The following is a 16,211-nucleotide window of genomic DNA, read 5'->3' as shown; positions in this document are numbered from 1 at the left end:
TAAATAGGATTTTGTGGGCTAGTCTGGGAATCTAACCACCATCTTCAGCATTGTTTCTGTGGGAAGCTGTGTTCTGAGCCCTAAACAGCTGAATTACAAATGAAATTTTCAGAACACAACAACCTGGTCATAAGTTGGGGACTGCCTGTATGTATGTGTGTATGTACATGTGTATGCTGGAGAGAAACACAGAGTATGTACATGTATGTCTGTGCATATGCACTTATCTCTATGTGTCCTTTCAATTACATGGGTTTTTATTTCTGTGTTGTATCTTCCCCTGACACTTTTTATCCTGGTCTTAATATTGGATTAAAATCTCAGGCATCTGAATTGTATGCAGATTAGATGACAGAGATTAGTATATGAAGCCTATTCCCCTACTTTGTCCTGACCCCTCCCTCACTCCCTCCTTGCTTCCTTCCCTCTCCCCCTCCCTCCACCTCTGTCTTTATTTCTCTACCTCCCTCTTCCCCCCACCCCCACCCCGGTTCTCTTCATCTTCCACCCGTCCTGTTACTATCTTGACCTCAAATAGGTACATGCTTTCCAACCAATATATCCACCCCATCTCTATCATCTGTGGCTTGAACCACTGATTGGATTTTAGGAATGCTGCAAAGATGCATGTGATGGAAGTACTTTGCCAACTCCTGAATATTGTTGGGACTTCTTTCTCTTAAGACATTCCCATCTTTTTTTGTTCCCATGAGCAAAAAAAAAAATATAGGCAACATCATTGATTTGATTCAAGCATAAACCTATCAAAGAGGAAGTAGTCTGCCCACCTCTATCAGTATTTTATATCATGGTATTTGCAAAGTATCCTAAAGCCAACATGATTTTTGATACCTTGAGGAGGATGTACCTTTGGGGGAATTGTAGCTTCTCATATTTCTAAATAAAATGGCACACTTAGTTGTGAAAGAGATGCCTCATTTTAAAATATTAAGTTAAAGAGTAACAGAGGGGAGAGTGAGGCTCAGACTCCAGCCTGATGAGAGAACCATGAATATTTGGGGATTACATATTCATCTAAGATATACCTAGGTTTAAAAAAACCTTTTCTCTCCCTTGCCCTCTCTCCATCCCTAACCATAATTAGTACCTCTTGTCAGGTCCTATCTGGCCACAGGATAAATGGGATTTTCTTGGAGGTCTCCTGCCTGTCAGGGGCTAGAGAGGAAGAGCTAGTATTTTTATATGTTCCTCAATTCCTCTTTCCAGTTTATTGGTTTTAGGAAGAATAATGTTAAAATTGACTACCTTTCATTAAATGGTTTCCCTTACATGTTATTGATAAAGTTCCATTTTGATATTTTCTACATCCTGTCATGAATTGGCAAGTTCATTCCCCTTGATAGTAATGTCATTTTATTTATTAAGGTGGTGGTGAGAAGGAAGATGGAGATGATGGCCAAGATCTTCGGAGGACAGAATCGGACAGTGGTCTAAAAAAGGTATTCTTATGTAACCAAACTGTATTTCTTCCTTGACTTTTGCCCCTTGAAATGATGGATTTTAGAAGCTGTAGTTATTTTTACCATAATAGTAATCCTTTTTGAAGAGTAAAATACATTTTGAATATAAACATTTTGACTACTCCCGGCTTTTAGATAATTTTTCTGGTCCCCTCATTTTTCTGGTTTGGCGCAGATGATAGCCGTGCCAAGCCCTATGTTTTTCCTCAGAACCTGTGTATCAAGAAGAGGCACATTTAAAATCTTCTGTGGCAGCCCTCGCTTCTAAACATTGCAGATCAGTTTCAATTCAACCTCGATGTGATGCCAGATTTTCTTCTAAGCAGAAAGTATTCTCCCCATATAGAGACAATAGTAATTCTCACTTTGCCAAAAGGAAAGTAAAAGCCATCATCTGATCAGCCTTAAAATCTGTTGGTCAGGATTTTTCTATCTCTAATTCATTAAAAAAGTACATTTGGGGAAAAAAGTACATTTTCTGTTTTCTTATATTTTTATAGGGTGGAAATGCCAATGTGGTATTTGTGTTGAAAAGAAACAGCGAGGTAAGGATATTCAGCACTATTTTTTTTAGAAGCAGGATACATTTTTCCTTTTTGTTACGTTAAAAAGTATCTTCTTTTTTTAGTTGTTTTATTTACCATGTATAAATACACATTCCTGGCTATAATTCTTAAATTTGTAGTATGTAGGTAGTCATTCTATGAATTAATTTTACTTTATCTCTTTTGTACCAACCCCTTCCCTGTTTTCAGCCTAGCCTCTGTAATACCCCATTGGCATCTAGCATGAAGCCAAGGTGAAAAATGGTAGCTCTGTTCTAGAGAGGCCAGTTACTTGTTATTAGATCTTTTTAAGTGATACGTATATGAAGCTTATTTAATGGTTTTTCCTCAGACCAAAGGCTAGCCTGCTATTAGAAATGAAAATCTAAGATAGAGTTTGAATTAAATTAAGCCTTTTATCCTACAAAAAGCCTGTTTAGGGTTTGTGTCTATGTTGAAGGTAAGGGGGAGAAGTAAGGAAGAGTTCTTTTAATGCTTCTTTTTCATTAATCATATCAGTATGAAGCAGCCCCACTTTCAGGTTAGAATTCTTATTTGGATACTATTCCTTTTCATCCTGGTTAATCACGATCTCTAAGCTCTCTTGATCCTTCAAGGCAGTGGTACTCTACAGACTTGATTTTTCCATATAAACGTTTGACTCTTCAAGAGAAGCAGCACAGTATTGAGATGTATTTTACAGGATTTAGAGCTGGGGACAGTGCAGAGGAGGACTTTGGAGAGCACCCAGTACAGAAACTGAAGCCTAGAGTCACAACGTAGTAAGTGGCAGAGCTGGGATTCAAATTCGGATCTCCTCCCTACAAGTCCAGTGCTGTTCCCACTACATCGCATGAATGTGCTTGCTTTTGAGGAGTATACTGTATGTTTCAAGTTCTTAAAGCATGTTCTACTGGAATACTTGATGAGTTTTCCATTTTGTGAACCCCATTTTAAAGAAATGGGCTTTTCCTCAGTAAGGAGTACTGTAGGTGATTTCTGTACATCCACAAAGATGAAAACTGCAGGGGCCTGAAGGAGGAACCCTTTTAAATTTTTTATTTCAAAATGGAATGAATCTTGGAATATATAGGTCACTTATACTCACTGTCTGAGGGACTGTCTGCTAGAGACAGAACTTCTCATCAACCTGTCTTTTTACATTCATTTGACACAACTGAGATAAGACACAGAAGTACAGGGTATATTCACTGGGCAGTTAAGGAGTAAGCTGTATACCAGAAGTTCTGCTCTAATGGTACATTACAAAGAGCATCTCTCGATGCAAAATAGTGCAATAAAAACCAGAGTTTATGGAGAAAATGAAGTTAGGAAAACAACTCTCAAAAACTTTGTGAGTGCCACATTAAGAAGAAAAAGATGAGAATCTAATAAAAACAGCAGTTTGATACATGTTAAATGATGAAAAAAATAATACATAAATACTACAGTAAATTGTAGCCAAGCTGCTGCTTGAACCCGCTCTTTGAGCTACATAAGCAAGTTGGGCAGGCAGCAACTCCTTGGGACCATGGAAGGGGTGAGGGAGTGTTGACCAGCCTAGCTGTGCTCACAGCTCTTACTATACCGGGAGATAGGCAATAAATACAGCCCTTTACCTTGATAAAGACCTGAAATTTGCTTTTAGAAGTGGTGTCAGAACAGATGCAACTTGTGACTTATTATGATGTTTCTGAAGGGGGAAATTGAGCGGAGGCAACCTCAGAATCATGTTATGCTCAAAATGTTCCCTAATATATCAATTGCGTGGAACAAATTCATATTTTTTGAAATACATGATAGCAGAACTGACTATTATAACATAGGTTGAACAAGGAGAAATTAGTCACCCACAGGTAACTGTTGTAAAGTCAAATAAAAGATGGAAATGTGTTCCCAGGAAAAATAAGTCTGTATTAGAATTCATGCTCAAGATCTGAGGAGATTTCACAAAATATAGAGGCACTGCGTAATACTGTAAGGACATGGTTTTCTCATTTAAATAACCACAGTATTATGATGAGTTCTGAGAACCAAGAAACTCTTAAAGTCAGCGTTTCTGATTTTTGTTTGTCTTCCCTGCAGCAAGTTATCCAGAGTATCGTTCATCTGCATGAACTTCTTAGTGCTCTGCAGGTAGGTACCTTACTTACAGATCATCCCGTCCATTATTAGGTGCTTTGCAGTTTTGCTTTAGGCTTGGGTTTATTGCTTGCTTAAAACGTACTCAGTTTAGCAGCTTTGAGACAGGTAAGTAGTGTTAATTATCTGGAAAATAGCTCTGAGGACTGAGCACCATCAGCCTTAAGTGGTAAAAAGGAATGGAAGAAAATAAATCAAGTATAATGAAAAATATAGCCTCATTGGGAGGCTACAGACACTCTGGGATGACATCTGCAAAAGTCTTATGTGATAGAAACCTACATTTAATGATGGAAATTAGATATTAATTTCAGCCTGGGAATTACTTGGTTATCTTTAAATTGTCATGTGCTATATGTATACCTTCTATCTAGTTTTACACATTAACTTGATGGAGGGGAGTGGTCAGTCTTTAAAATAGGCAGTACTAAATGCTGCCTCTAAGAGTATACACTAAGAAAAAAAACTACAGTATCCATCCATTCACTCTGGTCTTCTGTTACTACTAACTCCTACCCCCAAATAATGCCTGTGACCTGAACTACTTCATAACAAATTTGACCAGACAACACAAGAGCTTCATACAAGTGTGTTTTTTAGCATGGTTTGGTGCTCCGTATTAATTTGCTGTCCCAGCAAGGCATACATGCACCTATGTGATTATTGTCAAAGGTGATGGCGTGGAAAATTTACAGTGCCAACTTAGTACCAATTTGGGTATTTACAATATGTAGTCTTAACAGGCAGCCACTGAAAGGGATGGATGTAATAGGTGGGTGGACAACAAAAAACTAAAGACTAAATAAACCATAACGTGATGTATTGCATCAGGATAAGTTCATTTTTCCTCCCTTTTTCTTCCAGGGTGTGGTGTTACAGCAGGATAGCTACATTGAGGACCAAAAGTTGATGCTCAGTGAGAGGGCAATAACCCGAAGCTCTTCCAGACCGAACTCTCTGATTGAGCAAGAAAAGCAGAGGAGCCTAGAAAAGCAGCGACAGGATCTGGCCAATCTGCAGAAGCAGCAGGCACAGCACCTGGAAGAGAAACGCAGACGGGAGAAAGAATGGGATGCCCGTGAGAAAGAGCTGATGGAGCGGGAAACACGGCTGACGCAGTGGGAGGACAAAGTCCAGAGGGGTCAGCAGGACCTGGATAAGGATCGAGAAGAGCTCCAGCAAAAGAAAGCAGCATATCAGTCTGACCTGGAGCGGCTCCGAGCCGCCCAGAAGCAGCTCGAGAAGGAACAAGAGCAAGTGAAGAGGGAGATGGAGAGGTTAACCCAAAGGCAGGTGGAGCATGATGCCAACCAGGTAATCTGGAGCTCCCCTCAGGAGCTGAGAGTGCCGCAACTAAGCCTTCCTTTTCTCTTCCTGGCTAGGTGCTATGTGCAGTCCATGAAGTCTTGATTTTGTTTGCAATCCACAGAAAGACATGATCAATTAAAATAAGGAGTTTTCTTTTCCTTTTTTAAAAAAAAAAAACCGTGACATCACGGACCATTTTTGCTGTTATTAGGAATGATTGGGAATCAGATAAGTTTTACTTCCTGCATAAAAAAGGGTTTCTATTTTGTTTTCTTCCTTCTTACCAGCCATCAGCTCAGTCTGAAGTAGCAGCAGCATTTCTGCCAAAACGGAAGTTACAGCAACCTTGTTTCCAGAGACCAGCTGATAAAACTCCCTTTCCTCTTCTCACTGGAGAGGGAGGGGATTGTGGATGGCAAATGTCACATAAGCTGTCGTGTGGTCTCTCTGTTAGTTGGTTTTGATTACAAGAGGGGAGTTGAGGGAGACAGTTTATGGGAAAGTGACCATAAAAATAAGAGCCATCAATAAAACTTTCATGTAAGTGTAGCAAGTTTTTTAAAAATTAGATCGAACGGTATTTCTAGATTAATCTCATCACGTTCCAGGAACTCTACTAAGTAAAAGCACTACAGAGGAAATAAGACATGCTCCTTCTCTTTTATGTAGCGTATCACCTGATGGGGAAGGGAAAACAATCAGAGAAGATACACAGAAACATCAGTTATTGTTGTGTAGTGAGTGTGAGTGATAGAACATTGTTAAAGTGACTGGTTGAATCAGAAGTGGGGTCAGGTTTGTTTCAGGAAGGAAAGGCCTCAGCGAGATTGGGCGGGAGTATGCATATTGATATAGCTAGGTGGAATTGGAAAAAAAAACCACATTTACTTGATTCTGACCCCTGCTTTGCTACTAATTGGCCATTAACAAGCCAGTTCAATCCTCTTTTATGTCTTTGTTGCGTTGGTAGAAAGGTTTCTAATTATTTAGAAATGTTGGTCTCTATAAAAGATTTGTTCTTCTGAAATTGTCTCTAGAACCTTCTGTTCGTGGTCCATGTAGAGACTGCGGAGAGCACATTCACTTGCAGGTTTACAGATTTGTTAGATCCAATTTCACGTGGCCATTTGATTTGATTAATGGTTCTGACCTCCAAATACATTAGAAAAGACAAACCAGTAAATGGCTCTTTAAAAAAGAAAAAAGCTATTGTGGCTAAGTACAGTGGTTTTGGGGTCTTGGAACTCTTCTATATTGCTTTCTTTGCTCTTTTGCAAATCTACCTTAACCCTAATACCATCGTTAATATTATATCAAGGAGAATTCTAGTGGCAACATAGAAGGTACAAATTAAATGCACTTCATGTATTTGCATTTTTTACCACCACAAATTAAAACAAACCCCCAAAACCCTGGTATTACCCTTAATACTAAGAAAACTATAGGCAAGAGATTAAATTCTGGACCATAGTCTGGGCCCTCTTGACCGATGCCACTATCCAGGCGATGAGCCTTCCTGTTCTCTTTATTCATCTACAGCCTTGTCTGTAAATGAGTTTTCAGATTGACAACCTACTACCTTTTACCATGAAATTAAATTGTTTTACTTGCCTGGGCATAAGTTAGTGCCATGCCTAAACAAGTGAGCCAGACTCTTCACCTAGCCCTAAATGTACTTCATTGTTATGAATAATAACAACAGTGGACTGCTTCTAACCTTTTCACAAAGATTGATGGAGGAGCAGATGGGAGTGGATGAATGTGACTTATTAGCCCTCTTTTGTGATTTTTTTTTTAATCATGTGGCTAACAAGTCCCTTCACCGGGAGGAGAGACACACATTTTAAGACATCCACATTCACTGATGAGGGTCCCTCTACTTTGTTACCCCTGTGTTTAGGTTCATCTGAGAAGTCAAAGTCAGTTATGGTCTCTAGCTTAGGACGTCCAACTTCCTTTACCAGTTTCAGTATAAAACTCTACCAGCTGCCTTACATTTGTAGTCCATCTAGAACTAGGCAGTTGACTGGGCCAGGCTATTTGCCTAAGAATTAGCAAATACACATGTGTGGCTTTTTTTCCCCAAAGCCAGGCCAAAGTGGGGGTTTGGAGATTACACATATCATTTTTGTATGAGAAGGTATTGCACTAAGAAGCAGCATGGTATATAATGGGTGGAAAACTGACCTTGTAGTCAGGAAGCCCTGGGTTCAAGTACTGACTATGAAATGTACTAGCTCTGTGCTCCTGGGAAAATCATGTAGCCTCCAAGTGCTCCACAAAACTCTAAGTTGCAAAACTGTGTGAATAAAAATAATCGTTAACTATAGTACTTACTAATATGTGCCAGGCACTTGGATGCTCATAACAACCCTAGGAGGTAGAGGCTATTATCATCCCCTTTTACAGATGAGTAAACTGAGGCAAACAGGGATTAGGTGAGTTGCCCAGGGTCACACAGATAGTAAGTATCTGAGGCCAGATTTGAACTCAGGTTCCCTTATCCTGGGCCTAGTGCTCTCTCCGCCGTGCCACCAGCTACGTCATTCGTAGATAGTTTTTTCTTACTGGGAGTTCCTTTTACATGTGAACCCAGTATACTAGAATACTATCAATAACACTCCATTTTTAGGTCAACTTAATGGGAGGCTTTGTCATTTTTTCTTGAAATCTCGTACCAAGATTATCTTAGAGTGTTCATTTAAAAATATTATTATTTTGCCATGTGCAGGTTTCCCATCAACACGGTAAATTGATGCGGATCCCAGCCTTCTTCCCCAACCCGGAGGAGCCTTCCCAGCTAACAGCGTCTCCCATATCACAGTCAGGGTCTTTGGACTCAGAACTTTCGATATCCCCCAAAAGGAACAGCATCTCTCGGACACACAAAGACAAAGGTCCATTCCACTTACTCAGTTCCGCCAGCCAAGCAAGTAAAGTATCGGAGGGGCAGAGCCAAATCCCGGTCTCCACCTCCACCTCCACACGCCTTTTTGGTTTATCGAAGCCAAAGGAGAAGAAGGAGAAGAAGAAGAAGAGCAGTAAGGGAGGCCGTTCTCAGCCAGGTGGTGAGTCAGAACTCCCTGCGTCCTTTTGCTAGTAAAAATCTATGCTGTCCTTGGCCTATTTTTTTCCACTGGTTAAATTAGAGGAAGAGAACAGAGGAGGCAAAGTTTGTTTTCTCTTGTTACCTGGCCTGCTAAACTCAGAGGTCAATGGAGAGCTAACCCGGGTGTTTAAATTCTACAAGCGTTTCTGAGCATCTACTGTGTGTACCCCAAAGTGAGCTTATAAACACTGTAGGAAATCCAGAAATAGAGTGCCTTGTGTTTACCCTCAGGGGCCTTAGAGGCTAATTGGAGAGATAAGACTTACGTACATACAGCCATTTAGAAGACAATAGAATATAATAAAGTTCCAAAATGTATGGTAGCTATAATAGACACTTTGTGGGGGGAGTGTCAAAGAGAGGGACAGCTCTGCTCCAGAGGTCCTAAAAAGGGGAATTCATTTCTCCTTTCATCGGGGAAGGCAGATGAGGAAGGAAGGAAATGCCCAGGTAATTTTGATTCATCACACTTTATGTGTTGGCTCACATAGCTATATAGACACACACACATATACATGCCCATACCTATGTGTGTATGTATGCGTGTGTGTATATACATGTACATACATACATATCCTAGTTTTAACAAAAATTAACAAGTGGTAAGTGGTAAAGGATATTGCTTTTGTGAGAAACTGCACTAGACTGGAGAGAAGTCTCTAGTAAAGCTTTCTTCAGGAACTGCATTTATGAAATAGGAAGAGGTGGGAGGTAATACAAGTGTACTTCTCATTTTTTAGGAATACAGAATTTAACTGTACATTCAAATACTTGTACTAATAAGAGATTTTAGTGTAGTAGTGGTGAATAGAGGCAAATTTTCAGATTTTTTTCCTCCTTTTCCGTTTCAATTAATTTTCCTTTTTTGGGTGCCCTTTTTCCAGATGGCCATTCACCTGAAACGCCAGCAGAGGGTGAAGAAATCTTCTGCTGATGGTTGAATTTTTTATTCTACCAAGATAGAAACTATTGGAATCTGACACACCATCATCACCAGCTCTGCCTTCTCCACTGCTAGCACATGGGCTTTACACGATGGGAACTTTCCTTCTCTTTGTTGTTAAGAAACACATGACAGTGCTCTCCTGGATCCTGGATCTGATGGAAATAAATTGAGTTTGGGGGCAGGGAGGGGACCCAGTCTGCTTTGGCCGTGACTTGTGAATACCAAGGACTTGAGGGTGGTGGGGGTGGGCATACTCTGCCCAGGGTGTAAACAGCTATCACCAGCACCCTGGGAGGTCAGGAGGATGTTAGAAGTATGGAAGCATACATGCCTCTAAATTTATTTTGTCTGGGGAAGACAGCTGACAAACAGAGCATGCCATTTGGTCCTTGCAGTGTGTCCTGTATGTATGAACACATGTATAGATTTCATGTGTATATACATATACCTGTGAGTTGTGCATACCATGTAGAGAGAAGTTGGGTTAGCTTAGCTCAGCCCAAAGGGAAAGATACCTGATGATTATCAGGTAGCATGTAGATATTAAATATCTCACCCTTTGCTTGCCCTTTCTCCCCATTCCTTGTGCGCATCCTTCCTGTTTTGCATGCATTTCTTCATTTTAGGAGGGAGGTCTGACTATGGTATGAAAAGAGAGGGGGAAGAGCCTTGTATTTGAAGGGGGGTGTATTGTGCAGCACCTGGATATGAACGGTTTGCTGGGATCCCCAAAGGATGGTATTCACCTCCATCCTTATATTCCAGAGAGGTTTAGAAAAATGAAAACTCATCAGTTGGCTTTCCAAAGCATTTGTCTGCACAGATGGCACATAGAGTTCTCACCTACCAAGGGAACACATCCTGTGTCAGCTTTAATTTTCTGAGCAAGAAGACATTTGTTTATTTGTCACTGATTATTCAAATCTGGTTGACAGCTCCTGAAACTATTTCTGAGAACCTTCCAAGCGAAGCAGCTAATGTTTCCGATCCTAATAAGTATAACTGGACCGGATGACAGTCTTTTGCTCCAAAAGAGTATAATGACTGTCTTGTCAGCATTCAAAATCAGCAGCCACTCACTTGCTCTCTAAGCCTGACTTTTGCAATGAAGTGTAGTAGCATCAAAGACAGGCACCACCTGTACTTTGTTCCAGCTGTATGTATTCCTCTCCCAGCCCCACGCCATGAGTATCAGCTGGCTACCAGAGGGCTCTGGGCCTCGCAACTAAAGACAGACACATTGGCATTTGTGAGCCCATGTATTGGCATTTCATGAATAAAGATAAGAAAGGGGCTGACAGAAAAAGAAAAAAAATACGTGGTTTCTGAGCTCAATGTTTCACAGGGTTCTTCAGGAGATTCCAGCACATTTTAAATTGTTAAGAATGAAAAAGAAAGGAGGAAAAGAAGGTAGAGGACAAATGAATGGCTGTTGTCTCCTTATTACTTTGGAGTAAATAATCATACCTGCTGCTTTTTTTCCACTGTGTTTTGATTTGTATTTGCTTGAAGCTTTCCCACTAGCTGTTCTGTTGAGGACAGCTCATTGGCTATGTTTTTTTTTCTTTTTTTTTTCCCCTCCAAATCAGCCACAGCAGTAGCCTTTGAAGGCTCCACACGAAGTATGTGGTCCCGTCATGTAGGAGGCCTGCAAGATAATTCTGTTCTTCAAGTGAGGTCCTTGTCACCCATTTTCCCTCAGGAGCATGGGGGCTTTGAAAGTACTTTTTTTTTTCTTTTCTTTTTTAAACAAAACTATTATTTGGTGCTTGTTAATGAAATGCAAGCTGGCCTTGCAGATTGGAGATATTTATCTTTCTGTTTTTTTGAAAGAGGTCTGGTTTAAAAAAATTTTAGTTTAGTTTTATTTATTTTATTTTTTTTAAGGATATACATAATATCCCAATGGTTAGAACTCTGTCTCACTATTGCAGAAAGTGAGATGATACCACTTCTCACTCCTCAGCGTGCTACTTAAAATGAGTAAATCTTTCACCTGGGGCTGCCTTTAAGGCCAAGTAACTGAAGATGAAAATGAAGAGGGAAAAGGGAAGACTTGTACTCCTTTCCTTCTTCCTTCCCATCTCTCCCTTCTCCATTTCTAAACGAAGAGAAAAAGGACTATCTTGTTTCTTGGGTTAAGAATTCGAGAAACTTGCCACCTCTTAACTCTGTTTATTCACTCTGACTTCTTGTGCTTTCCTGCCCTTCTGACCCAGGGATATAAAAGCAAATCTGTTCTGTGATCTCTTCAACAAGAATTCACCAAAAAAAATCCAAAAAGCAAAGTACTTCATTCCCCTTGCACCCTTAGGTTACAGAATATTTGTTAAGGGGAGATTTTTGAGCCCCAACAAAGTAACCCTTATCAAATCCACTATTACAGAACTTGTCTCTTTTTTTTTTCCTGCTAGCTAAATGAGTCCAACAGTTTACCTAGCCCCGTAGTATCTTGATCTCCCATAAATAGGATAGTGTGGTCTGAGAAGGACAGAAGAGTAGAAAGAACTCAGTTCTCCACTGGGCGGCTTCAGCCCCAATGTAAATACAACTACAGTATGTGCAATATTGAATGAAATTGACATTTCTATAGCTCCTCTGTATCAAGGTGTGTATGTATAGTAAGCTGTCCGTATACCCCCACCCCCACCCACATACTCCTCAAGGCAGATCTGGGTTTAAAACGAAAAAAGTGTTAGTACTGATCAAATTTCTCGAATGGACTGTTCTAAACAGAAATGCTTTTAAATTATACATTGCTGCACAATTGGATCTAGTTTGATTTGAAAGTCCCCATCTAGTTGTAATATTTTATTTCTTTTATTTAGGCAATGGGGCCTTTTTTTTTTTTTAAACTTAAAACCACTGATTTTGGTTCTTGTTAGATAGGTTTAGAACCAGGACGCAGGTATGTAGTCTCCCGGCACTTTACCCAGAGTTACCCAATTTCATACATGATTCCAATTGCTGTGTTAAGGGAAGTCCACTTACCCAGAGCATCCACTTCTGTGCGCCTTGGTCATCTCTTAGGCCCTTTGAAATGGAACTCTCAGTGGTTTCACTCTGAGCTTAGAGAATGAATTTGCTGCTTATGTTCTTTTTTACTTGGTGTTAAATTGACCTTGAGATCAGATCCTGGTTGTTAAAAACAATGGAAGGAAGTTGGACTGACCCCCATCTGGCTTCCTATGCTGTGACAAGGGTTAGTTTTTATGGTGACTTGGTTTTGAGGTTCTACAGTTTTCCTTGCCCCTGGTAAAGGATGAAATACTTCCCTACTAGGAGAAAGCAAAGATGCCGAAGGGGGATTGGTTATCAGATTGTCAGAGTATTTGGGATAGTAACCTTACAGATAATAGTGCCTAGTTTTCCAGAATCAAGTGGATTTCATGGAATCAGGTTTTACCTTCAGTTAAACATTAAATTATCATCTCGGTAATTTTTATCACAGTTTATAATGCCATATGCACTTTAAAATCTCTTGTCAGTAGCTTGATCATGAGACAATCAGATTTATAATCATTTTTTTCTTTGAAATTAAGGTTAGAAACTGCCAAAGCCAGAAATGCTGCAGACAATTCAACTTTTGCCAACACTTTTACCCCTCTCTGCCCCCTATGTGAGCTTGTGGGGACAGAATCAGTCTCAAAAAACCATTCACTGTTTGAGTCCAAAGGAAAGAAGAGGTAAACTTACATACTTTTTGTCTTTCATGTCTCGGGGTAATACCACTGACAAGTTATCCCTTTGATAACTGTCCTTTCTTCCCTGCCCACCACCCCCACACCCCACTCCCAATCCATGATCCTTTTCAGGAGTTCAGTATAGTATTAAAGAAGGGTATAAAGGCCAGGTAGTTTTTGTTTGTTATTAAAATTAAATCTGTGCTCCATCAAACGAGTTAAGACTGATGATCTAGGAGCACATTCTTTGCTCCAGGGATTATATTACCTGTAGAAGTACTTTGTATCTTATCTTCTTTTAGATTATGGCCCCTCAGATTCTTTCTCTTGCCTCCCAAGGATTCTTAATGTGTGTTAGAGCAAAAATACTATGAAACAAGTGAATAAAAGGAGAGGCAGTTAGATTGAGAAGGGGGCACTTAAGCCCCCTAAAAAGTTATCTTTAATCCCCCAAACACTTTGCATTTCCTAGTAGATGAAGGCGGCAAGTCAAGACCTAACCATTATTAATACTGCAGAGCACGTTGTGGAAAGATAACAGGGAAGGGACCAAATGGTTGGAGGAAGGAGAGACTAAAAGAATTCTATTTTATTCTCTAGTGAGCTTCAATAACCTTTCTACATTCCTATGTAGCAAGAAGCCACCTTCCAAAAAAAAAGATTTTCACCAAGGCAAAATTCCATACACTGTGCCAGTGAAACAGTTTGCAATCTGTATGGTCTGACCTCCTAAATCTTAAGAGTCCTTGAAATCTGTAAACACAGAAATAGTCATTCAGATTACAGTTTTAACATAAAGGAAAATGTTGGGTGACAGTAAGTGAGGGAGGTATGAGGTTTCTTTAATTAGCAGGGCCATTTTGGAATCTGTTGTAGAATTTGATCAAATACACCGTTTCTCAACGAGTTATTTCAAAGGCTGCACATTTGTTCTGATTTATGTTCATTATGTGGAAAGGATCGTAAGGTGTTTGTTTCAGGGTTTTGTTTTTGTTTTTTAATGTAGCATAACATTCCTAGTTAACCAGAGCTCTGGAATCTGCCACCTGCTGGCCAGGTTTATAAAATAAAAAAAAAATATGCCGCCTTTAAATTTAAAAAAAAAAAAGGCACTTTTCCAAGTGCTGATCTTATTTCACTTGCTAGAAGAACAGGCCATGATTCCTTCTTTTCCCCATCAATGTAGCTGAGTCTAAGGACAGGCAAACTGAACTGGCTTATAACCTCTCCAGCTGTGGAAAAATTAGAAGCCTTCTATAGAAAATTGAATACTGAAAACCAGCCCATAAAATGCATTTTTCATCATCTTCATCTTCAAAAAAAGGCCCACCCCTACATCAATTTATACCTTAAAATCTTGTTAAAATTCTTTCATTCCTAGATCTTGGGCCCAATTTTAATCTTTTTGTAATAGGTGGGCACTATGTGGTAATAGGTGGGTATACCATACCAAGATGCTATGTGGTAGTGACTATTACTATTCTCTGCCTTTTTTTCAACTATGTAATGGTGGTTATAAAGCACTGACAAAGGGCTATGTCCAGTTCAGTTTGTCTGTGGTTAAAGTTTAGCCTTGTGGTTTCCTATGTTTTCTTTTACTGATATGGAGTGCACTAGCATATGCCACCGAATGTTCAAGAGGGTAGCTGTAATACACCTCATACCTCTGCTTTCAGTTTATTTTTTGTAATGCTTATATAAGCATTTACCTTGCTAGATTCTATTAAAAAAAAAAGTCGGGTTAAAACCCACTCGCTGTATGTTAATTTGTAATTATTGTAAAGTAAAGCAGTAAAAAATGTAAAGTTTTGGGGGTTTTTTTTTTCAGTGTGTCTTCTGGGGGTTTGCTGAAGTACACTGACTTTGTAACAAGCTTTTATTTATCTTCCTTTCTAGTTATCAGCTTAAAAACTCTTGTAAAGTTCTCCCTCCCCCACCTCAGAAATAAATAAATAAAAATTTTCTTTTGAGTCTGCTTGTTGCTGGTGAATTATTCTTGCTTATTGAGGAGAGAGGGATAGGTGTGGGAAGAGAGAAGAGGAGGTCTCTTGCAGTTTGAAACCCTAGGATCTCCTAAGGCAGGGGCTGTCCAACCTTAGGTTATCTTAGGGCCACATTAAAATAAAATAATTATTTGAGGGCTTGTATTGGGAATCAAGATCGGCTCTTAGCACTTATCAATCAAGTGCCTTTGAAGAGTTTGGCCTTTGTTTCCTTGATTAAATTAGGAGTCCTTGGTGACCACCTTGCCTCAAGGGAAAGCCTAGTTTGCATGGGTTTGAGTGACATGTTTGTGACAGAGACTTTTAGACCACATGGGTTTACATCGCATTTTTGTGATGATTTTAGGTCATGTGGGTCCTAAGGGGAGTTGCTAACTCCAGAGCCAATGGTAAGAGCTTAAGTTCTGGTTGCTCAGATGACATTTGATGATGGCTAAAGAGTGCATAAAAAGGTAAGACAGAGCTATTTGCTTATGGCTCTCACCCTTGGCAGTGTGCTGATGTGGAGATTCCGGGCAGCTGTAGTTAAGAGCCCTCCAGCTTGTAAACCCGTATGTTCGGACTTTGTTAAACTCTGGTAACTATGCATTGAGATTTGAATCAGACAAGGTCTGTCTGTTGATGTTTGTAATTTGTTTGTATTTGCTCTGAAGTTCAGGGTGCTGGATTTTTCCCCTGAACTAAGTGAATGATATTTGTATGCTGGACTAAAGTAAGATTGTTAACCCCTTAGCGTTGCTTTCCTTAGCAAAGTAGATCAAAAGAACCTGGGCTTGCAGCATTCTGTGAGCTGGTTGTTGTCGGTTTTAGACCTGCACAGCAGCTGCTAGCCGAATTGTTGAAACAGGGCTGCACCCAGAATAAAAATACAGTGCACTAATAGAAAGTGGGGGAATGCGCATCATCAATATGGCAGGCGAAGCACGAAAGCAAACATAAAACAACAAAGCAGCAACACAACAGTATAAAGGAGGTGCATACTGACTAGTCTGCA

General features: G+C 39.8%; 1 protein-coding gene across 1 annotated transcript in view; it reads left to right on the top strand.

The window, feature by feature from the left end:
- Positions 1-15,189, top strand: part of AKAP13 (A-kinase anchoring protein 13) — a 204,811-nt gene extending 189,622 nt beyond the window's left edge. Inside the window, exons 28-33 of the mRNA XM_036735444.1 lie at positions 1,387-1,460; positions 1,982-2,026; positions 4,112-4,162; positions 5,033-5,482; positions 8,208-8,544; positions 9,470-15,189. Coding sequence (XP_036591339.1) covers positions 1,387-1,460; positions 1,982-2,026; positions 4,112-4,162; positions 5,033-5,482; positions 8,208-8,544; positions 9,470-9,519 — 1,007 coding nt within the window. The 3' untranslated portion in view covers positions 9,520-15,189. The remainder of the gene's footprint in view (positions 1-1,386; positions 1,461-1,981; positions 2,027-4,111; positions 4,163-5,032; positions 5,483-8,207; positions 8,545-9,469) is intronic.
- The last annotated feature ends 1,022 nt before the right edge of the window (positions 15,190-16,211 follow it).

This window comes from Trichosurus vulpecula, chromosome 8 (assembly GCF_011100635.1).
Source record: "Trichosurus vulpecula isolate mTriVul1 chromosome 8, mTriVul1.pri, whole genome shotgun sequence".
NCBI lineage: Eukaryota > Metazoa > Chordata > Mammalia > Diprotodontia > Phalangeridae > Trichosurus > Trichosurus vulpecula.
Note: the sequence above shows the minus strand (reverse complement) of the source record. Positions and strands in the feature narration are given on the sequence as shown.